The 24,147-nt window shown below is 41.5% G+C and overlaps 1 protein-coding gene across 1 annotated transcript in view; it reads left to right on the top strand.

Moving 5' to 3' along the window:
- ush2a (Usher syndrome 2A (autosomal recessive, mild)) overlaps positions 1 to 24,147 on the top strand; it is a 196,771-nt gene that overhangs the window by 28,042 nt on the left and 144,582 nt on the right. The window contains exons 10-22 of the mRNA XM_073463862.1: positions 277 to 498; positions 2,596 to 2,689; positions 10,919 to 11,114; positions 11,542 to 11,672; positions 11,792 to 11,999; positions 15,580 to 15,863; positions 16,625 to 16,850; positions 17,015 to 17,152; positions 18,895 to 19,075; positions 21,471 to 21,634; positions 21,758 to 21,916; positions 22,074 to 22,302; positions 24,011 to 24,134. Of these exons, the coding sequence (XP_073319963.1) occupies positions 277 to 498; positions 2,596 to 2,689; positions 10,919 to 11,114; positions 11,542 to 11,672; positions 11,792 to 11,999; positions 15,580 to 15,863; positions 16,625 to 16,850; positions 17,015 to 17,152; positions 18,895 to 19,075; positions 21,471 to 21,634; positions 21,758 to 21,916; positions 22,074 to 22,302; positions 24,011 to 24,134 (2,356 nt within the window). The remainder of the gene's footprint in view (positions 1 to 276; positions 499 to 2,595; positions 2,690 to 10,918; positions 11,115 to 11,541; positions 11,673 to 11,791; positions 12,000 to 15,579; positions 15,864 to 16,624; positions 16,851 to 17,014; positions 17,153 to 18,894; positions 19,076 to 21,470; positions 21,635 to 21,757; positions 21,917 to 22,073; positions 22,303 to 24,010; positions 24,135 to 24,147) is intronic.

The raw sequence follows: 24,147 nt of genomic DNA, 5'->3' as shown, positions 1-24,147 counted from the left end.
AATTGACACCAATTACTCTAAGGGTAGCTGACAGCTAGGTAGGGCTTCATCTGATAGGCCAAATGTTGTGAATGTATGGCACATGTATGCAGCGCTCCAGCTGATGGGTATAATGTTCACATGCTGTCTTTTGTCTTGTGTTTATCTCGCATGTTCGTATTGCGATAATGATGAAATATGATTGCACATACCAGAGTGTATGCCAACCAGAGAGTAGTGCTGACTGGTCAATTACTTTTTCATGTTTCATGCATGTGTATGCTTCCTGTGTTCCAGTGACGTGCCCTTCTCTGGAGGTAACATCACATTCAGCCTGCTGACCCCAGAGCCAAACCTGAGACCAGGCTATAATGACTTCTACAACAATCCTGCCCTGCAGAAGATGGTGCATGCCACACAGGTCAGGATACACCTGAGTGGACAGTACCACACCAGAGCAGCTGGGGTGAACCAGCGACACAGATACTATGCTATCAACGAGATCACCATCAGTGGCAGGTGAGGAGTTACAAATATTTATGAAGAGATACACCAAAAATATCTCATCTTTTTATGATTTATTTTAATTAGATTGCACACTAAGAAAAGGACATTTGAATCGCCATCCCCACAAATGTTGCTAAATATGGCTTTTAAATCTTAAAGTGTTGGTCTTTTGGTGTTAAATATTTATAAACTGAAATTCTGGCATAATCTGGCATATCAATGAGGTTTTTCTTTTTGCCTTTACTTATTTCTGTAACAATTTTATTAATGAAGCGAGAGGACCACACAGTATGAAGCAAAATTCCAATTTTGTTCATTAAAATTCACTCCTGTAACTTGTCAAACTGTGTTTAAGTGGTGTAATTAGTTGAAAGGAACAGTTGAAGATCTTTTCAGTCTTGATTTGTTAAAAAATGTGCGAGCACAGTTCGACATCTAGAAAAATATTTTGACACAGACTGTTGAGTTTCGGCAGAGCTTTCTGGGAGTAATTGTGAACACATCTCTTCATTAGACTGACAGAGTGACTGTTTTTTATGACTGTGGTAATTATGGGATTATGCAGGAGGCAATCATCTCTAACTCTTTCTCTCCCTCCCCCTCCCTCTAAGCTGTTTTAATTAGTAGCTTGTTACAGTGGAGTAGGAGAAACAGAGATTTCGAGCTGCTGAAATCTCATCTGTGCATTCCTTATTCCTCCCCGTCTCCCCCCTCTCTTTCATTCTTATTCTGTCTCTCCATCTCCTCTCTCTTCGTTCTTTATGAAGCATGTAAATAGATGTTTGGAAGAGAGAGTACACTCATAACTTGAGTATGTGTCTTTGTGTGCGTCTGCACTCATGAGCATTGTTTTTCTGACATTACTGTGTGATATAGTGGCAAAGAAATATAATCTTTTCATAACACTTTGCTGTATTGAAATATAAAATGTAGTTTTTATAGCTTGACTATTATTAGGAGTTTTATAAATTGGTGGTAGTCTCACTTTTTTTCCCCTTTTAAACCCTTTAAACAGATAAACATTAAATAAGTGAAAGTTTTTGATAAGGATCCCTTAAACTTTTTTCTTTTCACTACAAATCATATTGCTGCGCAGCAAACCATATATATTTTTGACATTTCTGTACTTCCTGTTGTTGCTTATCAGCCAACACATACACCAATACCAATATATCTTCAATAAGCTACTCCCGGATGCTCAAAGCCTACTTGCAACAAATACACAATTTCTATATGATCCGGTCAAACAAAGACATGGCAAAGCAGGCGTTATGAGGACAGCTGCCCTAACCAGTCATCCTTAGGCTCAGTCTATTAGGGCTGTAGGCCCTAATCCGAGACTTGTTGCTAAAGGCGCAGCGACTTCAAAGACGCCTTGGAAAAGCGCTCCATGCAAAATAGTGTGGTGCGCCTGTGGAGTGGAGCTGCATGCGCACTCGGACAATGAATTGTTAATAATGGAAAAAGCAGTGCAACTCTGTGCCTTGCGCTGAAAAGTTGACAATATTTCAGCTTCTACAAACCACTAGAATAATGTGAAATGTGCTAAAATAAGAAATACTGCACATAAAGACTTATCTCTATTTCTAATCAAATGTAAAGATTTGATTAATCAATCCAGTTTGAAACAGAAAATTGTATAAAGAGAACGAGAGGTGAAAGGATACACAGAGGCAGGAATGAAAGAGAGAAAGCAGCTGAATATCTGAAAGAATAATTAAATGACTGTCCTGCAGTGTGTGTGTGTGTGTGTGTGTGTGTGTGTGTGTGTGTGTGTGTGTGTGGGAGGGAGGGAGGGAGGGAGGGTGAGAGAGGCAGGGCTGTCTGCTACCTGTTATGTTGCTCTGATAATTCTCGGGATGGCATTTATAAATGTTGAATGGGAACTTCCTAATGGCACTGCTGCTGTTTCATGGACAGGGATGGAGGAGGGAGAGCTTTTGTCATGTTATGTGCTTACCTTTTTGCTGTTGAATTCACATATATACTGTATGTTTTTCATTGCAATAGGAAATGTTAATTCAATATTTCAATTATTAAATTTGCACAAGGCAGTTTTGAGGTCATTACATGTTTATATTTCTCTCATTCTCTCTGTCATCTGGCCAGATGTGAGTGTCATGGCCATGCCGACCACTGTGATACCAGCGTGACACCATACCGCTGTCTGTGTTTGCCTGAGAGTCACACAGAGGGAAACAATGTGAGTAACAAACAAGTGATCACAAAATCTTGTACATCCAATTTGTAATGTTAACATCATTTGGAGGATGTGTGGTACTGGACCTCACACATCCTGTGTTGGTGTTTTATACAGTATGCATTTATGAAGTTATAAGAGGGTCATGATGCCACACACAAGTTCTGCAATGTGTCACCCTGGTTTGATTTTAAGGTTTTTTTTTTTATTTCCAGTTATTAATATCAGTATTAGATCTAGATATTCAAAATCAGATGGCTTGTATTATGTTCACACACACACATACTGAGCACAGAGGAGTCCCCCTGGGGAGAATCTCCTCATGGTCTTAATTAAGCGGTTTCCTCCTAACGACATGGAGAGGACTTCTCTAATAAATTACACGCACACACACACATACACACACACACACACACACACACACACTTATTAGACTATCTTTCCTGTAAAATAATGTTGTCCTTTTTGTCTAGTTTCATTCTAGTGTTTTATTTCTTATTTGCTGAAAAATATATGAAGTGCTTTTGGACACATGCTGTATACCAGCAGCGCCAGACGGCTCTGCATTGAATCTGACTTTTTGGATAATGGACAGATATCCAATGCAAGCAGGCTGCTAAGTAAGGTGGTGCACTTACTGTATGTTGTTAAAGTTGTAATGAAATGACAGCTGACATCAGCCCTGTTGGAGCAGGGATTGTGTGATTTCTGAACGAAATATGTGATGTCTGCCACAGACTGATCCAAATCTTAGACATTTTCAATTAGATTTACAGTGGGTCACTGTTAATGAGTCTAAAAGTCTTCACTTTTTCTTAAACTTTCTTACTTTGTGGGTAAAAAAAGACTCATTTAAGGCTGAAATGACTGTACCTGAGCTGTCTGAATGCCAACTGTGAAAATGTGGTTTGTTTTTATGTTAACAAAATGACACAATTAGGGAGAAGAAGGTGCATGATGGGTTACAGTTGGACTAAAATATTGTGATTGTCGAGATTATTTTAAAAGCATCTCATTTCCTGTCACAGTTGATTGTGTTTGTCGCTGGTGACAGTTACCCCTTAAATCTACTCTTGCACTGCCAGTGGCACCCCCAGTTAAACCCAAAGTTTGATCCCACAGCGAGTATTCACACACTGGTGTGCTGCAGAGTGTTGGCTTCTGATTTGATTTCAGTCTAGTTTGATGTTAACCACCACCTCAGGACCAGGCCTTTGCTCTCAACAAAGCTAATACAACTTGCCAGGTAATAGTAGGCATCACCCCAACAAAGCCTTGAGTCGGTCAGCAGTGAAAAGTTCAGTATGACTGCTCCACCTCACCGTAGCACAGGACAGCCTGCATTATTCACTACTTATGTATCATTCATACACCCGCGTCTGTGTATTAGTGTGTGTGTGCGTGTGTGTGTGTGTGTGTGTGTGTGTGTGTGTGTTTCAGACAGAGGCTACAGAGGACATCAATGGAGAAGTACAGCTGTCAACCAGCAGCTGTTAAATTGCTTGTCTTGCTTACTCTTAAACTCAAATAACAAACACCCTCCTACACACATCTTAATATATAATAGTTTTCTCTTACATGAACTCCAGACTGAAATAAAAGTTATCATACAGAGCACTTCTACACACACACACAAAATAATTGAACATTGTGAGGTTTATGCCATCATCCAGACAAATCTCTCTCCCTCTGTTTTTCTCTGTATCAGCCTCTGTTTTTCTCTTTTTATACACCACTTTTCTCTTTCCGCTCTCAAGGTCCCTGTCCCACCTCCATCCACTTCTCTTTGTCGATCACGGTCTCTCTCTCTCCTGCTCTCCGGGGTCTCAGTTTAAATAATGTCTCAAATCGACTAGAACAATGACATTCCCTCAGCATGCATCTCTAATCAGCTCTCTTTCTCTCTCTGTTTGTCTTTCGCTTCATTTCACTCTACTCCCCCACACTCTTTATTGCCTCGCTTTCTAAGTATTTAATTCATCCCTGTTTGCCTCTCATGTTTCATCCCTCTCTTCCTCCATTTTTCCCACCGTCTCTCCTCGATCTGTTTCTTTTCTTCTCGTCCGTACATAAAGTAGTTCTTTTGTGTGAGAGAGATGGAAATGAGCAATGTGGATGTATTTGTGTGTGTGTGTGTATGTGTGTATGTTTTATGTAAATTAATCTCTACAAGAGCTCCTGTGACAGACATTGGAGTGTGTGCAATTTGTGTATGCAGAGTCCTTTTTGTGTGATCATGTGTGTGTGTGTGTGTGTGTGTGTGTGTGTGTGTGTGTGTGTGTGTGTGTGTGTGTGTGTGTGCCTACTTTTCTCCCAAACCTGTCCATGTCATCTCTCTGAGTGAATATTCAGGACCTTTCTTCTGTCTCTGTAATATTGGAGCATAAAAGGCTGTGGGGAATATTAGCGTTTAATATTGCATGCGTTCTGTTGACTTGGATCGGCCTAGCACCATGACGGATGTTGTACTAATCTGCAGAATTTCCACAGTGACATTAAAGTGACAGAAATGCTCAGACATGTGTCAAGATGATCAACGGGGGCCCCTGGAAGACACACACTTAAACTCTCACGCGCACACACTTAAACACACATGCACACACAGGCACACACACTCTCCCTCTCTCTCTCTTTCTCTTTCTCTCTCCCACTTTCTCACTCTGTCTTTTGATTCTTTCTTATGTGCACTCTGTGTCAGACTTGATCTCTCCTTCTGTCACTCTGTCTCTGTACGTCTCTCCACAGCTGATGGATTCAGTCATGTCTGAAAGCTATATCATACATTGTATTGTACATCGCGTCACACACTCTATTTTCTGTTGTACAATGTCTCTGTCATTTAACGGCATTTTTTTGGGACTTAATGTCGTCTGTAAAAGTAAAAAATAGCCTATATCAACTGTAAAATGCGGCCAGTTTGTTTCTGTCTTGGAGCACACTTTAAGTTACAGGGGATAGTTACATCAGGCTGTGTGTAGCTGGGAGTTGGTTTGACTGTGGACATCATTGAACAAATTGTATGGGTGTTTGTGTGTGCATGTGCATGTGTTTATGTAAGTTGAAGTCGAGCAGTGAGAATTTTTTTAATCTTAAAGCTGGTGTTGGTATGATCGGAGGAGCCACCAAGAGCAAGCTAAACTTCGAAAGTATCCAACCAAAAAACGCCTGCCAGTTACTGGTAACTGCTGTGGGTGTGTGCTTTTTGCTAGCGTTAGCTGGGTTAGCTGCTTAACAACAGTCTGTTGCTGCTGCTGCTCGTCCTTTGGGTGTAGCACATTGTTGTCATCGCCAATCATATTCGACTATGTCATGTCTCGCATGTCACAATGAATGTCAACAATGAACATGGCTATTGTTGGTCCTCACCGGTGTTAAGCTGGCATGTTAGTACCCGGTGTAGGTAGACAGGCAGGCGGGACGTCCAATTATTTTCTTCAAGCTGAAATGAAATGATTAAAATTACTAACTGGAGGCCTTTGACAGCCACAGGTACCATTTCTAACTTCCTGTCCGTTTCACAGTTAGCAATCCCCTCCCTCCCCTCTACGTCACCACATGAATGGGGAGCGGTAATTGTCAGACATAGCTGCAAACAGGAGGATCCTGCTCTCTACGTGTTCAAGAGCAAACAGGGCCGCCTCTTTATGGAGTTCTCTGTCCTGTTCGGATAAATTGAGCAGGGATACCAGGAAATGTGATTACTATTGGAATATAGAGCTATGTAATACTTTTAAACCAGCCATGGTTAAGATTATGCACAGGTGTTTGATTTGTAGGAATTTTTATTTGGTGTGTACATATTTGTTTATAGATTCTGAGATGGCCACTGTGTGTATGTTTTTCTGTGTTTGCATCTGTGATAGATATTGATGGCTAGTGATGTTAAGTAGCGTTGTCCAGGTCTGCCTCAGCAGCAGATTTCCACCTACGCTGGGGTTAACCGGGTTAACTTCAGATACACACAACACGGCCGTGTACACACAAACATGCTCGCACACGCACCCACCGGTGGCACGACCTTTCCAGTGAGAGCGTGAAATTGGTCATGGCATTTAGGATAAGATGAGTTGCCCCAGCAGATTAACACACACACACACACACACACACGCACACACAGATGCTTGTGACAGGCCATCTGAATGTCCACATATCCATTAGTGGTAGCTCCTCACTCAGCAGGTTTTGTCGAAACATTCAGAGTGAAAATAAGATGTTATCCTTTCCTCAAGACAGTCCACCACACACACACTCAGACACACACATTTATGCATTTAACCAGACTAGCAAAGAAATGTTTGGCGAGCTGTGTACAAGGTTTGGAAAAATGGTCTTCAGTGGCAAATTAACAACTTTGTCATTTTATGAATAAACCAGTAACACTTGCACTACATACTGCTTTCATCTCCTGAATAATAATGTCCTTAACTCAAACCTGGGATTTAATTCTGACTGAAGGTTTAGAATAAACTAGAACATGTACAGAGTTCAGAAAACATGTCAGCCTGTAGCATCTCATTTGTTTTAATCTGTTGCATCATGAGTTTTCATGAGATGACAGCATGCTCTGCAACGAAAGTCACAGCAGGAGTTTGAAGAGACAGACAGACAGACAGAGGTTGTCATCAGCAGAACAAACTAAATTACTAAATTTTCTAATGTTCTTCTTTGCTATAGTGTGATATTAAACAGGACAGGCTATTTGCACAAAGATAAAAGCAATGGAATTAAAGCCATGTACTCTCGGTCTATGGTATGTGCTGTCCTTTTTTGCTGCTGGTACTCTGTGCGGATGATGGCGCGCCATCAAAACCTTTTGTATGAAGAAGAGAATGAACGTGTGCAGTTTTCTTTTAACTCCCAAACACCGGTCCCTCGACTAATTAGCAGGCTGGGAGAGAGGGAAGGTAACGCAATGTTGAATGAAAAGAAAAGAGACGGAAGAAAAAATCCTCTCCCTTTCATTTGGTATGGTAATATTTCCTGCTCACATACTCGCCGTGGCTATGAGAACAAGCGGTTGGGGGACGGTAGAGACAGGGGGAAGCGAGTGAGGAAGGGGAGAGGCAGGAAGCCCGGAGAGATGTACAGAATGATTTGTTTTTCAGAAAGAGAGGAGATAGAAGAGGAAGTAAGGGTGGGAAGATGGAGGAGGCACAGAGGTAGAGGAGACGAAAGAGGAATGAAAAGAGAGGGAGATACGGGAGAGGAGAACTTACTACATCTCGCTCTTCAACTCATCCCCAGCGGATGAGACGAAGAGTGAGATGTGGTGAGAGCTTTCAGTTCGAAGTGCCGAAAGAAAAGCGCCTTTGATATGTGAAACGTTTTGGGGCACGGAGCCGCAGATAGACAGGCAGGCAACCACAAAGACAGATGGGCAGAAGGGGAGAAGCAGCACGGACAAACAGAGAGGCAGGTAGTTACTGTAGTTGTGACATCGGATAGATTTAAAGCCAAACAGCATGACAGACAGGTGAGCGGCAGACAGACAGAACAAACAGGAACATGCAAACATCCCTGCACTCCTGTGGAATTACATGTCCCGAGACACACTCTCCTGTATGTGTGTGTGTTTACACGCTTGTTTCTCTTCGTCTTGTGTTTGTGTGTGCATACGTTATATCTCCAGAGAATCTCCTGCTGCTTCATTAGATCCTCTTAATAATCACCCAACAGGGAGCAGCGCTCTGGACTCACACACACCAAACACTGGAATATATACAGATATGCAAACCCTTCACATCTTGTGAGTTCTGAAGAGAGGCAGTGTTTGTTTCTTGAACCATCTTTGTAAGCAAGCAGACAGTCCATATTTTCCAACTGTTTTCAAAATTGTCTTTGTTTATTTAATGGTGTTTGGCCACTGCTAAACAAAACTCTGTGATACTGTCATGTTAAAGGTCCAGTGTGTCGGATTTAGGACGATCTATTGGCAGAAATGGGACATTATGTTCATAACTTTTCATTTGTATAAAATCAACTGAAACTAAGAATTGTTGTGTTTTCGTTACCTTTGAATGAGTCTTTTATATCTATAGAGGGAGCAGGTCCTCTTCCACACAGTCCACCATGTTGCACCTCCATGTTTCTACGGTAGCCCAGAATGGACAAACCAAACTCTGACAAACGTGATAAACTCAACAGGGCACCTCTAAAATCAACGATTATGATAACTGTTACATAGACGTTAGTTTTTTTGTTTCCATCTCGTCCTGGGCCCTGTGCTGTGTTGTATCTACACATGGGGCCTTTTGTCTTCTTCACGTTCTACCATTAATTTTTTTTCATTATTATTATTTTATTGTCCTCTTCCTTTCTTTGTCTTTTTCCGCCCCACATGTCTTGCTCACACACTTGTGGATTGTTTTCTTTATCTGTTACTTGTCTTCCTGTCCCTCCAGTCTTAATCTTTAAAACACAAAGGGAATCTTTTTCTCATTTCTCTTCCCATCAGTCCTGCATTTTTCCCTTCCTCCTCTCCCTTTTCTCTCATACACAAAATAGGAGCCTTTCCCCCCACTATTTCCATCTCCCCCTCCCCCCCCTCTCTTCCCCCTGACTCCCCCCCTCCTCTGTGTGTCATACATAATGGGCCCAGTGCAGGTCTGCATGTGTCACACATGGGAGGAACTCCTGTGTTTTTTAATACATTTTTAATCCCGCCATTTGATGCCCCCCTTGTCCACCATAATTTGTACTGACTGCTGAACAAAATCAAAGGGCTTGTACTCGCTGCTTCTTGCCTCTGCTGCTCTCTGCTACAGAAAAATGCATTTTTTATATCACTTTTTTCCCTCCCTCCTCCCCCTACACACACCTTGGTATGTTTATTTTGACATGAAAGTGGGCCTGTGTGAGAGCCCTGGCTGTTGCAAGTCACTCCTCATTAGCGGTCTGATTTCCCTATGCTGTGTGTGTGTGTGTGTGTGTGTCTGTGTGTGTGTGTAAATGTTCTGGCTCTTTATTATAAAGTAGAGAATACCTCTGTGTTTTCTATTCAGTTATGTGTATTATTCTTCTCTCTCTTTAGACTTAGATTTACACGGCCGGCTGATTTTTCTCTCTTTATATTTCCCTCTCTCTTATGCTGTGTCTTTCTTTCTCACTGTGTCTGTCTCATTCTCTGTCTTTGTTCAATAAAACCAAGCATCTCACTTATCATGGGACCATGTTTCTATGCTACATACATTCATAGAACATTATTTTCAAGAAATGCACATTTTTTAAAACTTTTTTATATGCCATCGCTTTCACAAATCATTGCATACATTCCTAGCCACTTGTCAAAGGATGTTTTGATTTTACCTCCATGGCTTGAATTAATTTAAATGTATACTTTGTGTTGTATTCCAAGATATGGTGAAGTGCTTTTGATTGTTTTTGCTTATGGGGTTAGGGTTATTGTGTTGTCCTTGCATGTGTGTCCATCCTGAGTCTATGTATACTTGCATCTGTGATTGCATCTATTAGCTTTATAACTAGGTCAGATTCTAACTTTTTAAGATTACAGTAACATGCTCAGGTATTAGGATTCCTGCAGAGCTTCTAAGTAATTTAAGTTATTCCTGATAACATTCAGACACCCTCAATGTGGCTTCCATCTCCCCTCTTTCATTGCAATCACGCCACAACACCGCTGTTGTTTGAGTCATCTGTCCCCTGTAGTGGTTACTAGTTTGTTGCACTAGCCAATGTTGCTAACACGACCTAGGAAACGTTACTTTTGCTAACACTAGTGAGCCAACGTTAATGTTGCTAATGCTAGCTAGCTAGCTAACATTAGCATCGACAACGTCAGCTAGCTGACGTTAGTACAGTACGGTATGCTGGGCGTATACTCTAGAACTCAGCCATTTTATTTCCCCACAAACTGGCAACTACCGAGACTCTTGATGTTGACGCAACACAGATACCATGTGATACCGACGGTGTTATACTATTGGTCACAACTATTAGAATTCCTACACAGAGATAAACAAAACAATCATTTTGGACCGGACACATTTTTTAAAAAAAATTAATAATTTACAATCATTGTTATGTTTTTAGGAAAAGAGATTTCTACAAGCTCTATAGATGATTTATTTTTTGAAAAATGATTTGTCTACATAAAAATGATATCAGTATGACATTTAAATTAATTCTCATAACAATTAAGGCAGCAGATCTAAAAAGTGTGTTATATTAGACTGTAATGTAATTTATATACAGCATGTAACTGTTTTTCTACAGTGCCAGCGTTGTGCGCCCCTCTATAATGACAAGCCATTCAGGTCAGGTGACCAGCTCCAGCCTATGAACTGCCGGTCTTGCCAGTGTCACGGCCATGCCCTTTCCTGTCATTACGATGTTGGAGTTGATGACCAACCACATGAGCACTATCGAGGAGGAGGAGGCGTCTGTGACAACTGCACCCACAACACATCGGGTACAGTGTTCACAACATAAGTTTGCTAATTATCTTTTTCCATTTTATAAGAACTACATAAATTCAATAAACAGATGTTTTTAATGTTTAATCAACCTTTATGTTAAAGCACTTTGAAACAATTACAGACCAGATGTCTTACATTTTCAGATGCTTCTTTTTCGCAATTCAAGATGAGCTAGAAAATATGCTGAACTGTATGCTTTTTTTGTGCGTGGGTGTGATATTTATGTCAAAACAGATATAAACAAATACAGCTGTTCACAAGTCTGTATCACATAGTTCTGACAAAGACAAATACTGTACATGTACTCCTCAATTCTTACTATTTTAGACCATGTCAGTTGTACGAACATGAACATTTCTGCCTGTTGCTTTTACTTTATTTCTCTCTGTCTCGTCCTGTTTATGTCTCTCTCACTGTTAGGTAAGAACTGTGAGCTGTGTATCAGTGGGTTTTTCAGGCTGGAGGAATCTGATCCTACTTCACATGAGGTGTGTCAGCCTTGCAACTGTCACACTGCTGGAACAGTCAACGGCAGCATGGAGTGTGCCCAGGTACACACAAACACAGACAACAACTTTTTCATGAGCAGTTCTGGTGATTTGAATGTTTTTAACTCAGTTTCTCTATTTGCACATCTGTGTCTCTCTTTTTCTGTGTTTCTCACCTCTAGGTTGGAGGTCAGTGTCAGTGTAAGGTTGCAGTAACAGGTCGTCAGTGTGCCGACTGTTTGCCTGGTTGGTATGGTCTGAAAGCCTCAAATCCTGACGGCTGCATCCACTGTAACTGCAGTGACATTGGCATCATCAGCACTTCAACAGGAGGAGTTCCCAGTTGCAACCAGGACACGGGACAGTGCCGGTGTAAACCCCATGTCAGAGGTAAACTGAGATTCTAGTTTTTGTTCTTCTATTCTGAACTTGACGGTGCGTTGCCAGTGCTGTAGTGCTTTGCTCTGCATTTCTTAGAGACATTCCTGTGTCAGAGGAAACACTGGATCTGTGCTTGAACTTGATTGATGATGCAGTGTAGTTTGAAAGAAAATAGTTCCTACATGAAACTGCTCACAACAAAGTCTGTCGATCGAGTAACTGGGTGATGATTTCTGGAAAGAGACTTTGCTGTTGGGTTTTTCAAATGTATGTTTTTGGTGCTTTAAGCACCACAAGCCGAGTGCCATCTAGTTCCATTATATTTGAGAGAAAGCAGACCACTCTGCAGCCGATATCTCCAAAACTTGGCAACTCGCACCATAGCACTACACGCAAGAGTAAAAATACGTACTTTTGATTTTGTGCGGAACTTTCCCTTTAAAGGCAATGTCAATAATCTCTTCAAAACTTGGAATTTTACCACAGCAACATAACTCTCAACATGTCCGCTCCCTAAAATAGTTTCTATTACAAAATGTCCCCAAGTACTTTGTTGATAACTTGTGCTTTTCATTAGAACAGTTACTCTGTTTAATTGTCCAGTAATGGCGACTTAATTAATACATAGACGCAGCTGCTCATTGGGGTCCACACAAAGGCAAAAGTGGATATACTGGGTGCACACCAAACAGACACGTGCATACACACAGATGTAAATGCACACACATCCATATCCCAAAGTGTTTTGCCAGCCAAAATAAACAGGCTTTTCTGCTGGCGGTGCTTCCAGCCGTTGTGCTTCTCTTTGTGATAAATGGTTTCACTCTCTCCCCTGTGTGTCTTTGAAGAGCAGACTCGTATGAAATGCAAAACCGGCCAACGCTCCTCAACTCAACGCATCATGGTTATTGCTAAGCCTCGCTATCAAGGGCCTGCGGTTGTGCGTGTGAGGGCGGGCATGTGTATGTGAACTGGTAAATGTGTGTAAGAGTGTCTGTTTATGGTTATGTATAGTAGGGAGAGAGATGTGACTGTGTCCATGTACTTTTGTCTTTGCCTCACTGTATCTATAGTATGATTCCAAGAGTTTCTTTGGTGTGTGTATACACATTTCTGTGTGTCTGTGTTTGTGTGTGTGCCTGTGTGTGTGTGTATGTGCATGCATGCCATCAAGGACTAAGCTGGTATTTAATTCTCTAATTCAATGCCAAGTTGATTAAAACAAACTGCTGCAGCCCCCTTGTATTTTTCACACTCCTTCTTACAAGACCCACTTTCATTTTTTTCTGTCCTTGTTTGTTTGGTTGCTCCCACAGGTATTTTTCAGAAATGAGATTTGATTATGGCAATTTATTACCGCCAAGCTGATACTTTGAGTAGAGCAATGGCAGGCATGCTTCAGAAGGACGGAATTGAAATGTGTGCGCACAGACACGGATACACACATGCAGGCACACGCGCACACTCATAACAAGGTGCCAGAGTGCAGTGTGTACATAATAGTGTTTGAAATGGTGATGCATGAGCCTGTTAACCAGCTGGCTACTGATAAAAGGGCTGGGCCATGTCCCGAATGCACGCACACACATATGCACGCGTGCACACATGCACACCCCAACACAAATTCACCTCTTTCCTCTCCTGATCTAATATCTTCTAACGCTTTCTATTCTCTAATGATTTCAGTTTTCTTTCCTTTTTGTCGTCTTCTGACTTTCCTCATTTTTTCATCTCTACTCTGTAATCTGTTCAGTTGCTTCTTGGCAAAAATAGGATTTGCAAAAGCCTGTAAATGTTTAAAATGTAAATAGAAAATATAATTACTTTGCCTCCCACTCCTTTCATAATGTATGTGAGATTCTTTATAAATTATAAAGTTTTAAAAGGGAAAAATTCACACTGACAATATATCACAGCATTGTTAGGGTTGTAAGCATCATTCTGTCAGCCCGCGTATTTATTACCAACACAGCAGACGTGCATGTACACCTCAACACACACGCACACACACGCATGGAGACATATCTTCACTGCACTATTATGAAATATGATCTACGGAGAGAAATACATTCATATCTATAAAATCATTAAAGTGGGCAGACCAGGGGAAATGCCAAGTGTACACTGAGTGGAACACACACTCTCACACACACACACACACTTGGTCATGTGCACTAACACAGATGTACAGGTTTGCTCTCATGAATGTATGTTGCGCACACACTCGTTCACACCCACCCACGTACGAACACGCACTCCCTCATAAACGGCCGTGGTGACTGCGTTGCCCCCAGGCATCCATTTAGGGACAGATTGCCTGTCATGGAATACGTATGGCATATTCAAATAAGCCCCGCTCGCTCACACTGCATATCATAGTTTAACTAGCCTTGTAGCCTAGCACTGCTGCTGAAGCCATAAAACCTCCTACAGTCTGATCAGTTTGGGTGTTTGTTATTATATAGTAATTATAACAAAGAACAAAACTGATTTAAGAAACAATTTGCCACAATGTCAGAATAAAATGCTGAGCTGACCCTTCATTTAGTGAATGCATGAATGCATAAAGAGCATTTAGTGAAGTGGAGCTGTTAATTGGTTCATTTCACTTGCTTTACTGCATATCTCTTTTGACATGGGAAATATAAAGAGATGTTAATATTGAGAGTATGGAAGGCCTTAAATGTTCACATTCATCTCCATAATAAGGTGCGTTTTTTTACATTCTGAAATATATTTCTGTTTAACGACACAAAATGTTTTGAAACCTGTTAATAAAGAAGAGTGCTGGGTCAAAGATACTGTTTTTCTTAAACTTGAGAAAATGTAGTAAACAATGAGAGGATGCACTAATAAGTTTTTTCAGAAATTGCAACCTTCTTTATTATATTTTACAGACTTGCCAGACTAACAGCTGTTTTGTTACTTTCTGTTATTTGTATGTGTACCTTTAACTCTTAAGGAGACAGGGTGGGGTGTGTAAACGTTGGTGGGTTTGGGTTTTTGGGATTCTGTATTTTTATATTTTTATTTTTTTTTCATCTTTGTGTTTTTTTAAAAAGCTAATTTATTTTCTATTCTTTTTAAAAGTCTCAAATTTGCATGCATGTACTCATTGTTATATCAGCTAATAATACTTTCTTGTCATATATATTTTTAATGAAGAGCTAATAATATTTTCAATAAAATGGTTTTGCAAGTAATCGCATGATAAATTCAGTATTATATTTATACTCCTCTATCCATCTTTACATCCTTCCATCTCCTCTCTTTCTTTCCCTCCATTCTTTTCTTGTACTTGCTTAATTTATTTATTTTCCCGCTCAGTGAAATTAAGTGTTTGGCCTTAGGTGAGTGATCCATCATATGTAGAGGGCCTGGCCCTAATGATGGCAGTTTTATACACTCACCAACCATTTCTCTCGCTCTCGCTCACTAACACACATACACATTTACGCACACGCATGCCTATAAACAGAGAGGTTGGTGAACAAGCCAGCATCAAGTCAGTTTTTTAAATTTCCTGAGTTCTCTCAGATGGGCCCATTTCTATAAATTCCTCTTTTATTCTCTCATTTTTTCTTTCCAGGTCTTTCTTGTGACCGCTGTGAGTTTGGTTATTGGAACCTGTCCCACCCAGATGGCTGTGTCCCATGTGATTGTGACCCCCTGGGTTCCCTCAGCCCATTCTGTGAGCCTGAGGGGGGGCAGTGTGAGTGTAAACCCGGGGTGGGGGGACGGCGCTGTGACTTTTGTGGCAGGGGGTCCTATGGTTTAAGACTAGAGGGATCCTGTGCCCCCTGCAACTGCTCACAGGAAGGGACAGTACCCAGGACAGACTGTGATCCTCACACAGGACAGTGTGTGTGTAAGGCAAGTTAACAAGTATACATTTTCTTTTTTATGATATTTTTACTATTATTTATCACTTTAATGTCAACTAAACACAACTTTGCCATAATGGCTGTGCTCAAAAATTAGCAAGCCTTCTCCTATTGGAAAAACAAAGACAGACTCTCCCCAACGGTTTGCGATTGAATAAAAGTTACATTCTGTCAAACCAATTACTGTATAAAATGTGGACGGCAGGTTCGGGTCTGAAAAGTGAAGCCACTGCAGAAGTACCTTGGACCTACATTCTTTCTAAGGCCAGCAGGGGCCGACTCCATTGGTTTCAAAAAGTCTTGTTAAATGTAATCTTATGAGAAAATGACCCTACTTCTTCTGCTTGATTAATTACCCCAGGAAACAGATTTCAAATGGGTTTATCGTCTCAATTTCTAGTTTCAAGTTTTCCTCAATACAGCCTGATGTTCGTTTTGTAAATTATGTTCCAATTTAGAGTAAAGTGGACGATAAAGCAGGGTGTGCTTTAGGGTGTGGTTACCTTGTGATTGACAAGTTGCTTCCCTGGGTTCTCGGTCATATCCAATCAGGATATCTTTCGAAGTTCCACACTCTCTTCCAAATATGGTCACTTCTGGCTCCAAAATACCAAGATGGCGACAGCCATAATGCCAAACTGGAAGCTTAGAAATGGTAGTCTACAAACCAGTGGGTTACCAATGGTCTTTTTCACATCCCCCCATCTTATGTACACCATACATCCCTCTTTCTGTCCTCTTTTCTTTTAGGAACATGTGGAAGGCCTTCTCTGTGACTCTTGTCGTCATGGTTACCACACCCTTGAGCAGCGCAACTCCCTGGGCTGTCTGCCGTGTGCGTGTGACATCCGCGGCACTGTGCCAGAGGCTGAATGTGATATGTGGACCGGACAATGCCCATGCCGACAGGGGGTGGAGGGCGCTCGCTGCACCAACTGTGCCCACAACTACTACAACAGGAGTTTACACCTCCAGAGTAAGCGAACACAGAATCGGTTGAGAGACAGCATAGTTGCTGTAATTGGGATGTAAAATGGAGACACAGACACACATATGTTGCCCATTATTATATCATAAGGTCTTTTGTGTAAGGAGAGAAAGAGTCTAAATCTTCTAAATCTAAGTCTTGTGTCCCATCAGTGGGGTTGTCCCACGGCTGTGTACCATGCACCTGTGACCCCAGAGGGACAGTGACGGGGTCAGTGTGTGACAGTGCCACAGGGCAGTGTGTTTGTCTCCCCACACGCTATGGACAGGATTGCAGCGGCTGCCGACCTGGTGAGTGTGTTTGGATTAACGCTGGATAGATGATAAATAGAGTCGAGGAAGTTGAGGAGTGATTGGATAAATATATAAAGTGGAGAGATTTCCTCCCAAAAAATGGTAGAGAATGGTTGATGGTAGAGGAAAATGGTAAGGTCATTTGTTCCTTTGTGCGTGTGTGTGTGTGTGTGTGTGTGTGTGTGTGTGTGTGTGTGTGTGTATTGGCATATGTCTTCTGCCAGATCTCCACTCAGTGATTGTCCTGTTTGTGCCAGGTCTGAACAACAGCGCCATAGAGGGGAAAGATTGCTTCTTCTCACTCATCTCACTCTGTTTTTTGTGCGTGCTTTACCTCATGACATTGTTTGTATGTGTGTGTGTGTGTGTGTGTGTGTGTGTGTGTGTGTGTGTGTGTGTGTGTGTGTGTGTGTGTGTGTGTTTGTGTGTGGTTAGCCTTATGGGACAAGAGGTAACAGATGTTGTATTGTGTCAGTAATGGAGAAGAACCAACAGCATCGTCAGGGTTACTGTAACACAAGTTGTGAATGGATGTATTGATGGAAGGATGTTAGAGAGAGTAACAGAGGACACAGGATAATAGTTTTCGCCTCAAAAACACCCACAAAATCAAATAAAAACGTGTCTGGATATATTTTTGTTATTCCATTAATTTGTCACATTTGCCAAGCTCCATTCCGACAAATTATACAAATAATTTCCTCAGCTGCCACCTCATGACAGGGTAAACATGCCACTGAGAATTCGCTGTCGAAGTGGCTAAATAGAATATCCAATTTGTTTATTAGCTGCTATTAGCCTTGAGAAAAATAAACTGAATTGATTTATACTTTAGAACCTGGAGTGCCTAATGTAACCTCACACACACTTATTGGCTTTGTGTTAAATTTTATTACAAATAAATGGCAAACAACATTCCCTAATGCTTATTAGGAGGGACATGAAGCTATTGTCTCAAAATTGTACCAGGCTGCAGGACTTGTTCGCTAAGGAATTATATATAGAGCGCTGTAGAACCATATAATCAGATGTTGTCAAAACAGAAAGAGCATTAGACACTACTCAGAATATGTAACCATGTATGATGATTGTCTGTGGGTCTTACAATGGAGTACAGTCAGCCCCCAATTAGGTACATAATGGTACCACTCTCTATGCTGCCCATGTTCATAATGCATTATGACGCATTATGAACATACTTATAATGCCTAATAACGTACCTATAGCATTATAAATATTCATTAGTGATTATAACTATGATTATACAGTACTATAGGTGCATTATAATGCAATATCAGTATGTTTATAATGTGTTATATGCATTATAGACATGGGCTTCATAGAAACCATAGAAAGTGTTACTGAAATAATTATTTTCACTGAAGAATTATTGATGGAAAACTTTACAATGTACAAATTGTGAACCACATACTTGGCGCTGAATAATTTTGGATGCAGCCGCATATGAAATTTGTGACATCAAATGTAAGAATCTTGCGGGCCAAAGCCTGGAAATGAACCAACTGATGTTTTGAGTTGTGTTTTCAGATACCATCATGTGGATTTTAATTTAAAGGTGTAGAAAATCGACGCAATAGTAAAGGAAGGAAGCAGGAGAAGAAAGAAGTAGATAAGGAGGAAACTAAGAAACAAAGACCTCACTTGTAGGCATATAGAGTGATAGACGAGCTTTTTTCAGATTCATGACTCTGCTTTATTTCATGTTTGTCTCTGTCCAGGCTTCTACCTCTCTCCAGATCAGAGTGTGTGTGCGGAGTGTGACTGCCATCCCATGGGAGCATCGCAGCGCGGTTGTGAGAGCCAGACTGGACAGTGTGTGTGTGCCCATCCTTCAGTGGGAGGGCGGCGCTGTGACCAGTGTCGCGAGATGTTCTTTGGATTCAACCCCGGCCTGGGCAGGTAACACACCAATTCAATCACACACGCACAGATGAACATCATATCTGTTGGGTGTACAGCTTTTACCTCGTTTATTGAACCACTTGCACACACACACACACACACACACACACACACACACACACACACACACACACACACACGCACATGCAGTTACACCTTTGAGCACACACACACCAGCAGGTGTGGTCTCTGTAAAGACAGTTTACAGATTGGTTGGCAGACATATGACTTACATGAGTTAAGAGCTGCTTTGACCTTTACCGCTCATGTCTCTACCTGCAGGCTATCTCTCTCACACACGCATCCACAGCCACACACATACACACACATACACAAATGTAACTGTATGAGATACAAACTGAGCAATGCTGGTACTGACACACACCAAGTTCCTCTCAACAGGGTGTCATAGCAGATAGATGATCCACAAACTGTTTAACCAGAGGTCCTCTATGTGTGTGCTTGTGTGTGTATGTGCTTGTGTGTGTGTGTGTGTGTGTGTGTGTGTGTGCGTGTGCGTGCATGTGTGTGTGTGTGTGTTAGCTGACCTTGCCTGATAGCTGTATTCCCCCGTGTTCAGGCTGTGGCTGAGATCTCCTCACAGCAGAGAGGGATGGGATGATGGAAGGAGAGAGAGAAAACAACAGAGTGATAAAGAGTTTACCTTATAAAGACATTAAGGAAGGGAAGCACTGGGAAGAAAATAGTGGAATAATTAAAATATAAGACAGAAAAAGAAAAGGAGAAAGATAAGAGAAGATGGTCAGAGGCACACATCTTGTAAATGACAAGCATTAACTTATTGTTTGTCCCAGTACACCGAGTTTGTACCTCTGTCTCTCTGTCTTCCTTTATTCACTTTTTCCTGTCTTATTTTATGCCTTTCCACAAGAAAAACGACAAATAAAGTCTTCGGTTTTGACAGTCGAAAGCTTCTTGTGCCCAGAGTCACTCCATAATAAGGATTTCTTCATCTAAATGTCGTCTAGTAATTTATCCTCCCCCTTCAATCAATAGGCTTTACACAAATGAATTTACACACACAAAATGATGTGTGAGCAGTTGGCTAAAGATGTAGTCCTGTGTCTCTATGTGTCTCCATGGAGAACAGGGTCAGAGAAATGCTGACCGGCGTCGCCTTCATCACAGGGAAATATGATCATAATTCTCTGTGGAGGGATTATGTATTGGCACATGCACACATTCACTTAGACACATAATTTTATCACGGGGGATTACATATGTAATATTTGAATGCTCTAAGACCGTTATTTGGATCTTTGAAATTATTTTCTAAAGTTGACACATGTAATGCAAATGCATGTTTGTTTTAGCATGCTGAATCTCACTAAATAAACACACAAATGACTCTCTTTCACACACATACTGTACTTTGAGGCTGATGAAAAAGGAGAGAATGGGTGTGATGTTGGTGTTTTCTTTCTCCTTGGGAATGGAGTGAAGGTCGAGTCACTGTGGCATTTGTGAGTACGTGTGTATTTGTAGCTGTGTGTTTTCTAGTATTGGTGTCTGCGTGCGTGTGAGCACCAGTTGACAGGACAAATTTGCGGCTCGTTAAGAGACTGTGGCTTTTCACACAGCAATAAAGAAGGTGTAGCAGTGCGGGTGTGTGTGAGAGAGAGAGAGCATGTGAGTACAGTAAGTGTAAGTGTGTGTTTTTGGGTGTGTGTGTGTGTGTGAGTGCGAGCCAACATCTTCCAACAAGCAGATTGTGTTGCACATGTGACCGTGCGTGTGTTTGTGTGTGTATGAGTGTGTGTGTGACTGTGTGTAAGGTGTGAGGTGGCTGGCCGGATGATCACCCGCTGCCCAGCCCCAGTGAGGGTAACACCACACTGGTGACCCAGACACATACACCGTCAGACACACACGCACACACAGGCACACGCTTTGACTGCTCTGAGGGGGAATGCAGTTTTTATGAAGTTCGTTTCACAGCTAGAGGGTGATAGCAGGTGGGATAGACGGTAGTGAGGGTCTTCCTCACAGTGTTAAGGTGAAGAACCAACACCTTTCAGACACACAAACACACACACAGACAGTTATTGTTGAACATTTGCACACTCATGCATTATCTTTCTCTACTTCTGGCCTACCATCCACACCCAGGCAGTAACATTTACAATATGACCCTCAATTAAGGCACTCTTTTACAATGATGCTATTGTCCAACCTCAGACTTAGAAGTATAAAGTGTGTCAGTGACAACAGCTGTGTAGTGATTGGTTAAAAAAATCCTACAAACCTCACAGGAAGTATATATGTAGGTTGGATGTACTGTGTGCGACTTTTTTCGGTCAGCTAGGAGAAGCCATGAATGAAAATTGTGGACTGCTCTAAACATCTTAATGATTTTCTTTTTCTTGACCAGATGCCAGCCTTGTGCATGTGACCCGATGGGCAGTGTCAATGGTTCATGTCATCCAGACTCAGGGGTGTGTCTGTGTAAACTGCTGGTAACTGGAGACAAGTGTGATGTATGTCAACCTGGGGCGAGTCATTTCGACCCAGAGAACCACTTTGGCTGCAGTAAAGGTCTGTTTAAGACTCTAACACACGCATACAGTACAAGGACAATCTGTTTTGTCATAGGTTTCTGTCACTCTGCCCTTCTCAATCCAGAACTTTTTATCACTGTTTTTCTCTCCGTCTGTGCAGCGCCCTCCCAACAACCTGCACCAGTAGGTTTTGCTCACAGCTATTCTTCCATTCATCTCTCTTGGCATCCACCTGACTCCCCAAACTCAAACAGACTTAACTACACACTCATCAGGGATGGAGAATCAGTGCATACCATCCAACGTCACTATCCTTTCAGTAAGTGCAGGATCCACACAGGTTATCAAAAAAGTTGAATCTCGTTCTTGCCATTTTAGATACACATGAAATAAACATTGTTTTCCCTTGATTGCGTCTCCCACCACTCCAAACTCATTTCCCACCTTACTCCTTCCTCCTCCTTCCTTTTCTTCAGGCCCTGAGTCATTTGAAGACACCGATTTGTTTCCCTACACCAACTACTCTTACTGGCTCATAACAGCTAATGTGGTCGGTGCAACAGTGAGTGCATCAGCCTCATACCAAACTTTAGGTGCACCGCCTGAGGCAGAACAGCTCCATTTAAACCTCGTGGGACGACCAGGTCCAACTACCGCTAGCTTTAACTGGAGCACACCACCAAATGACACTGGCCCAGTGGAAAGGTAAGTTAAGAGGGAGATCTCTGAGATACAATGTATTACAAAACAACAATTTGTTATCCTTCCAAACAAGGCTAAGTGTGATTACAGACTTTGTGGGGAAACTGAGGTGAGGAAGACTTCAGTTAGGTTGAAGACCACGACATAATAATTAAAGGACAAGAGAGAGAGAGAGAGAATGTCAGTTGTAGAGAGCAACCAAGTGTAAGACTTGTGGGTACAGTATCACAACACTGAACCACAGGCTTGGACCAAAATGCAAACTCGGACACGATGATAAAAGTTCACAAACGACAAACCAGGTCGGTACACTGGAAATCAATTAGTGAGGCATAAGTACAAAAATTGGCAGGCAAAGGGGCACAGTCTGAAAGGCAGAAAACTGGTCAAAAACACTAAGGCTCACAAAACCTCACACAAAGGGAATGCTAGGATGCCGTCACAGAGGAACACGACAAACTGGAAAGAAAGAGAGGGAACACTGAGACTATATACTATGGGGGAGAGAGACAACAAGACACAGGTGCAGTACATTACTTAACTAGCGGGAAGAGACGTGACATACAGTTGGAAAAAATGGGAAAATGTATTCTTTGCTGGATGCCTCGACAGAATCAAACGGTGTGCACTATGAACAGTTGGTGATGAGTTAAGCTGGACAAGGAAATGAGAGGAAGGAGGAAAGGAAAAACATTTTATTTGTCTCAATGCCAATTTCCCTAAGGGTACAATAATAGAAATACTAAATCTTTTGAATATGGAACATTTGATGGCGAAGGAAAATGTGGATGTAAATGGAGTTTGGAGTACCAATTAGAGATATAATGGAGTAGGGTACAGATGGAGGTTATGAACAGTGGGAGGAGATGGAGGATAGACGTAGACATGGGAAGGAGAACGTGGGAAGTTTGAAACATGATCTTTGAGCACTAGGTTTTTTTTTATTTTGGGGGCATTTTTTATTTTAATTGATATTGTATAGCTGAAAGGCAGACAGGAAATGTAAGGAGAGAGATTGGGGATGAACCTAGCTTCAGATCTGGGGCCTCATTCATAAGAGGCTAAGCATGAGAAACCTTTCTTATGAAGGTTTTAAGAATCCTATTCGTAACTTACGCACCTCTGATCCATAAATCCCAAATCAACTTAAATTGACAGCACCTACCTTGTGATTTCGCCTTATATAATGTCGACACAAATGAAGTTTCTTTTTGGAAGACAAGATCACAGTGATGTTAGAGGAAACCGAAGCCAGGCATGCATGCATTATTCAGTGGACTAAATAGTGGGTGAACAAACAAACATGCAGATTGGGAATGTGTCACTGCTGTACATTGTTAAAAAAACCTGCAAAGTTCACCACAGGCATGGATGCTTGTGTCCCACACTACAATACTCCTACATAACCAGCAGGTAAATTGCTTAAGCCAAGTCTAGACTTCGAGATAAGATTATTTCCACGTCAAGAAAAAAAGGTAAAAGGTTTTATGAATACCTACTTACATGTGGTTTTCTGCTTAACTTCTGCTTAAGATCAAAACTGATAGTCGTTTTTATAAATGAGTCCCCTGGGTCCTGGCCCCTGCGACATCCCAGCACTAGTTTTTAACTGAAACACATCATAAAACCATTTGGCAAGGTGGAGTGATAGGGACAGATGGTATAATGAAGAAAAGGGGAATTGATTATCACAATTTTTTATCTCCCACAGGTTTGTGTTATCCTCCACGGAGTCATCTAGTGGAGCAGAGCCCGTCATTCACTACACAGGCTTATCTACAGAGGCTGTGGCAAGTGGTCTGAAGCCATTCACCCAATACACTGCAGTACTAGAGGTAGTTGAGTGTT

This window comes from Pagrus major, chromosome 4, assembly GCF_040436345.1.
Source record: "Pagrus major chromosome 4, Pma_NU_1.0".
Classification (NCBI taxonomy): Eukaryota; Metazoa; Chordata; class Actinopteri; order Spariformes; family Sparidae; genus Pagrus; species Pagrus major.
Note: the sequence above shows the minus strand (reverse complement) of the source record. Positions and strands in the feature narration are given on the sequence as shown.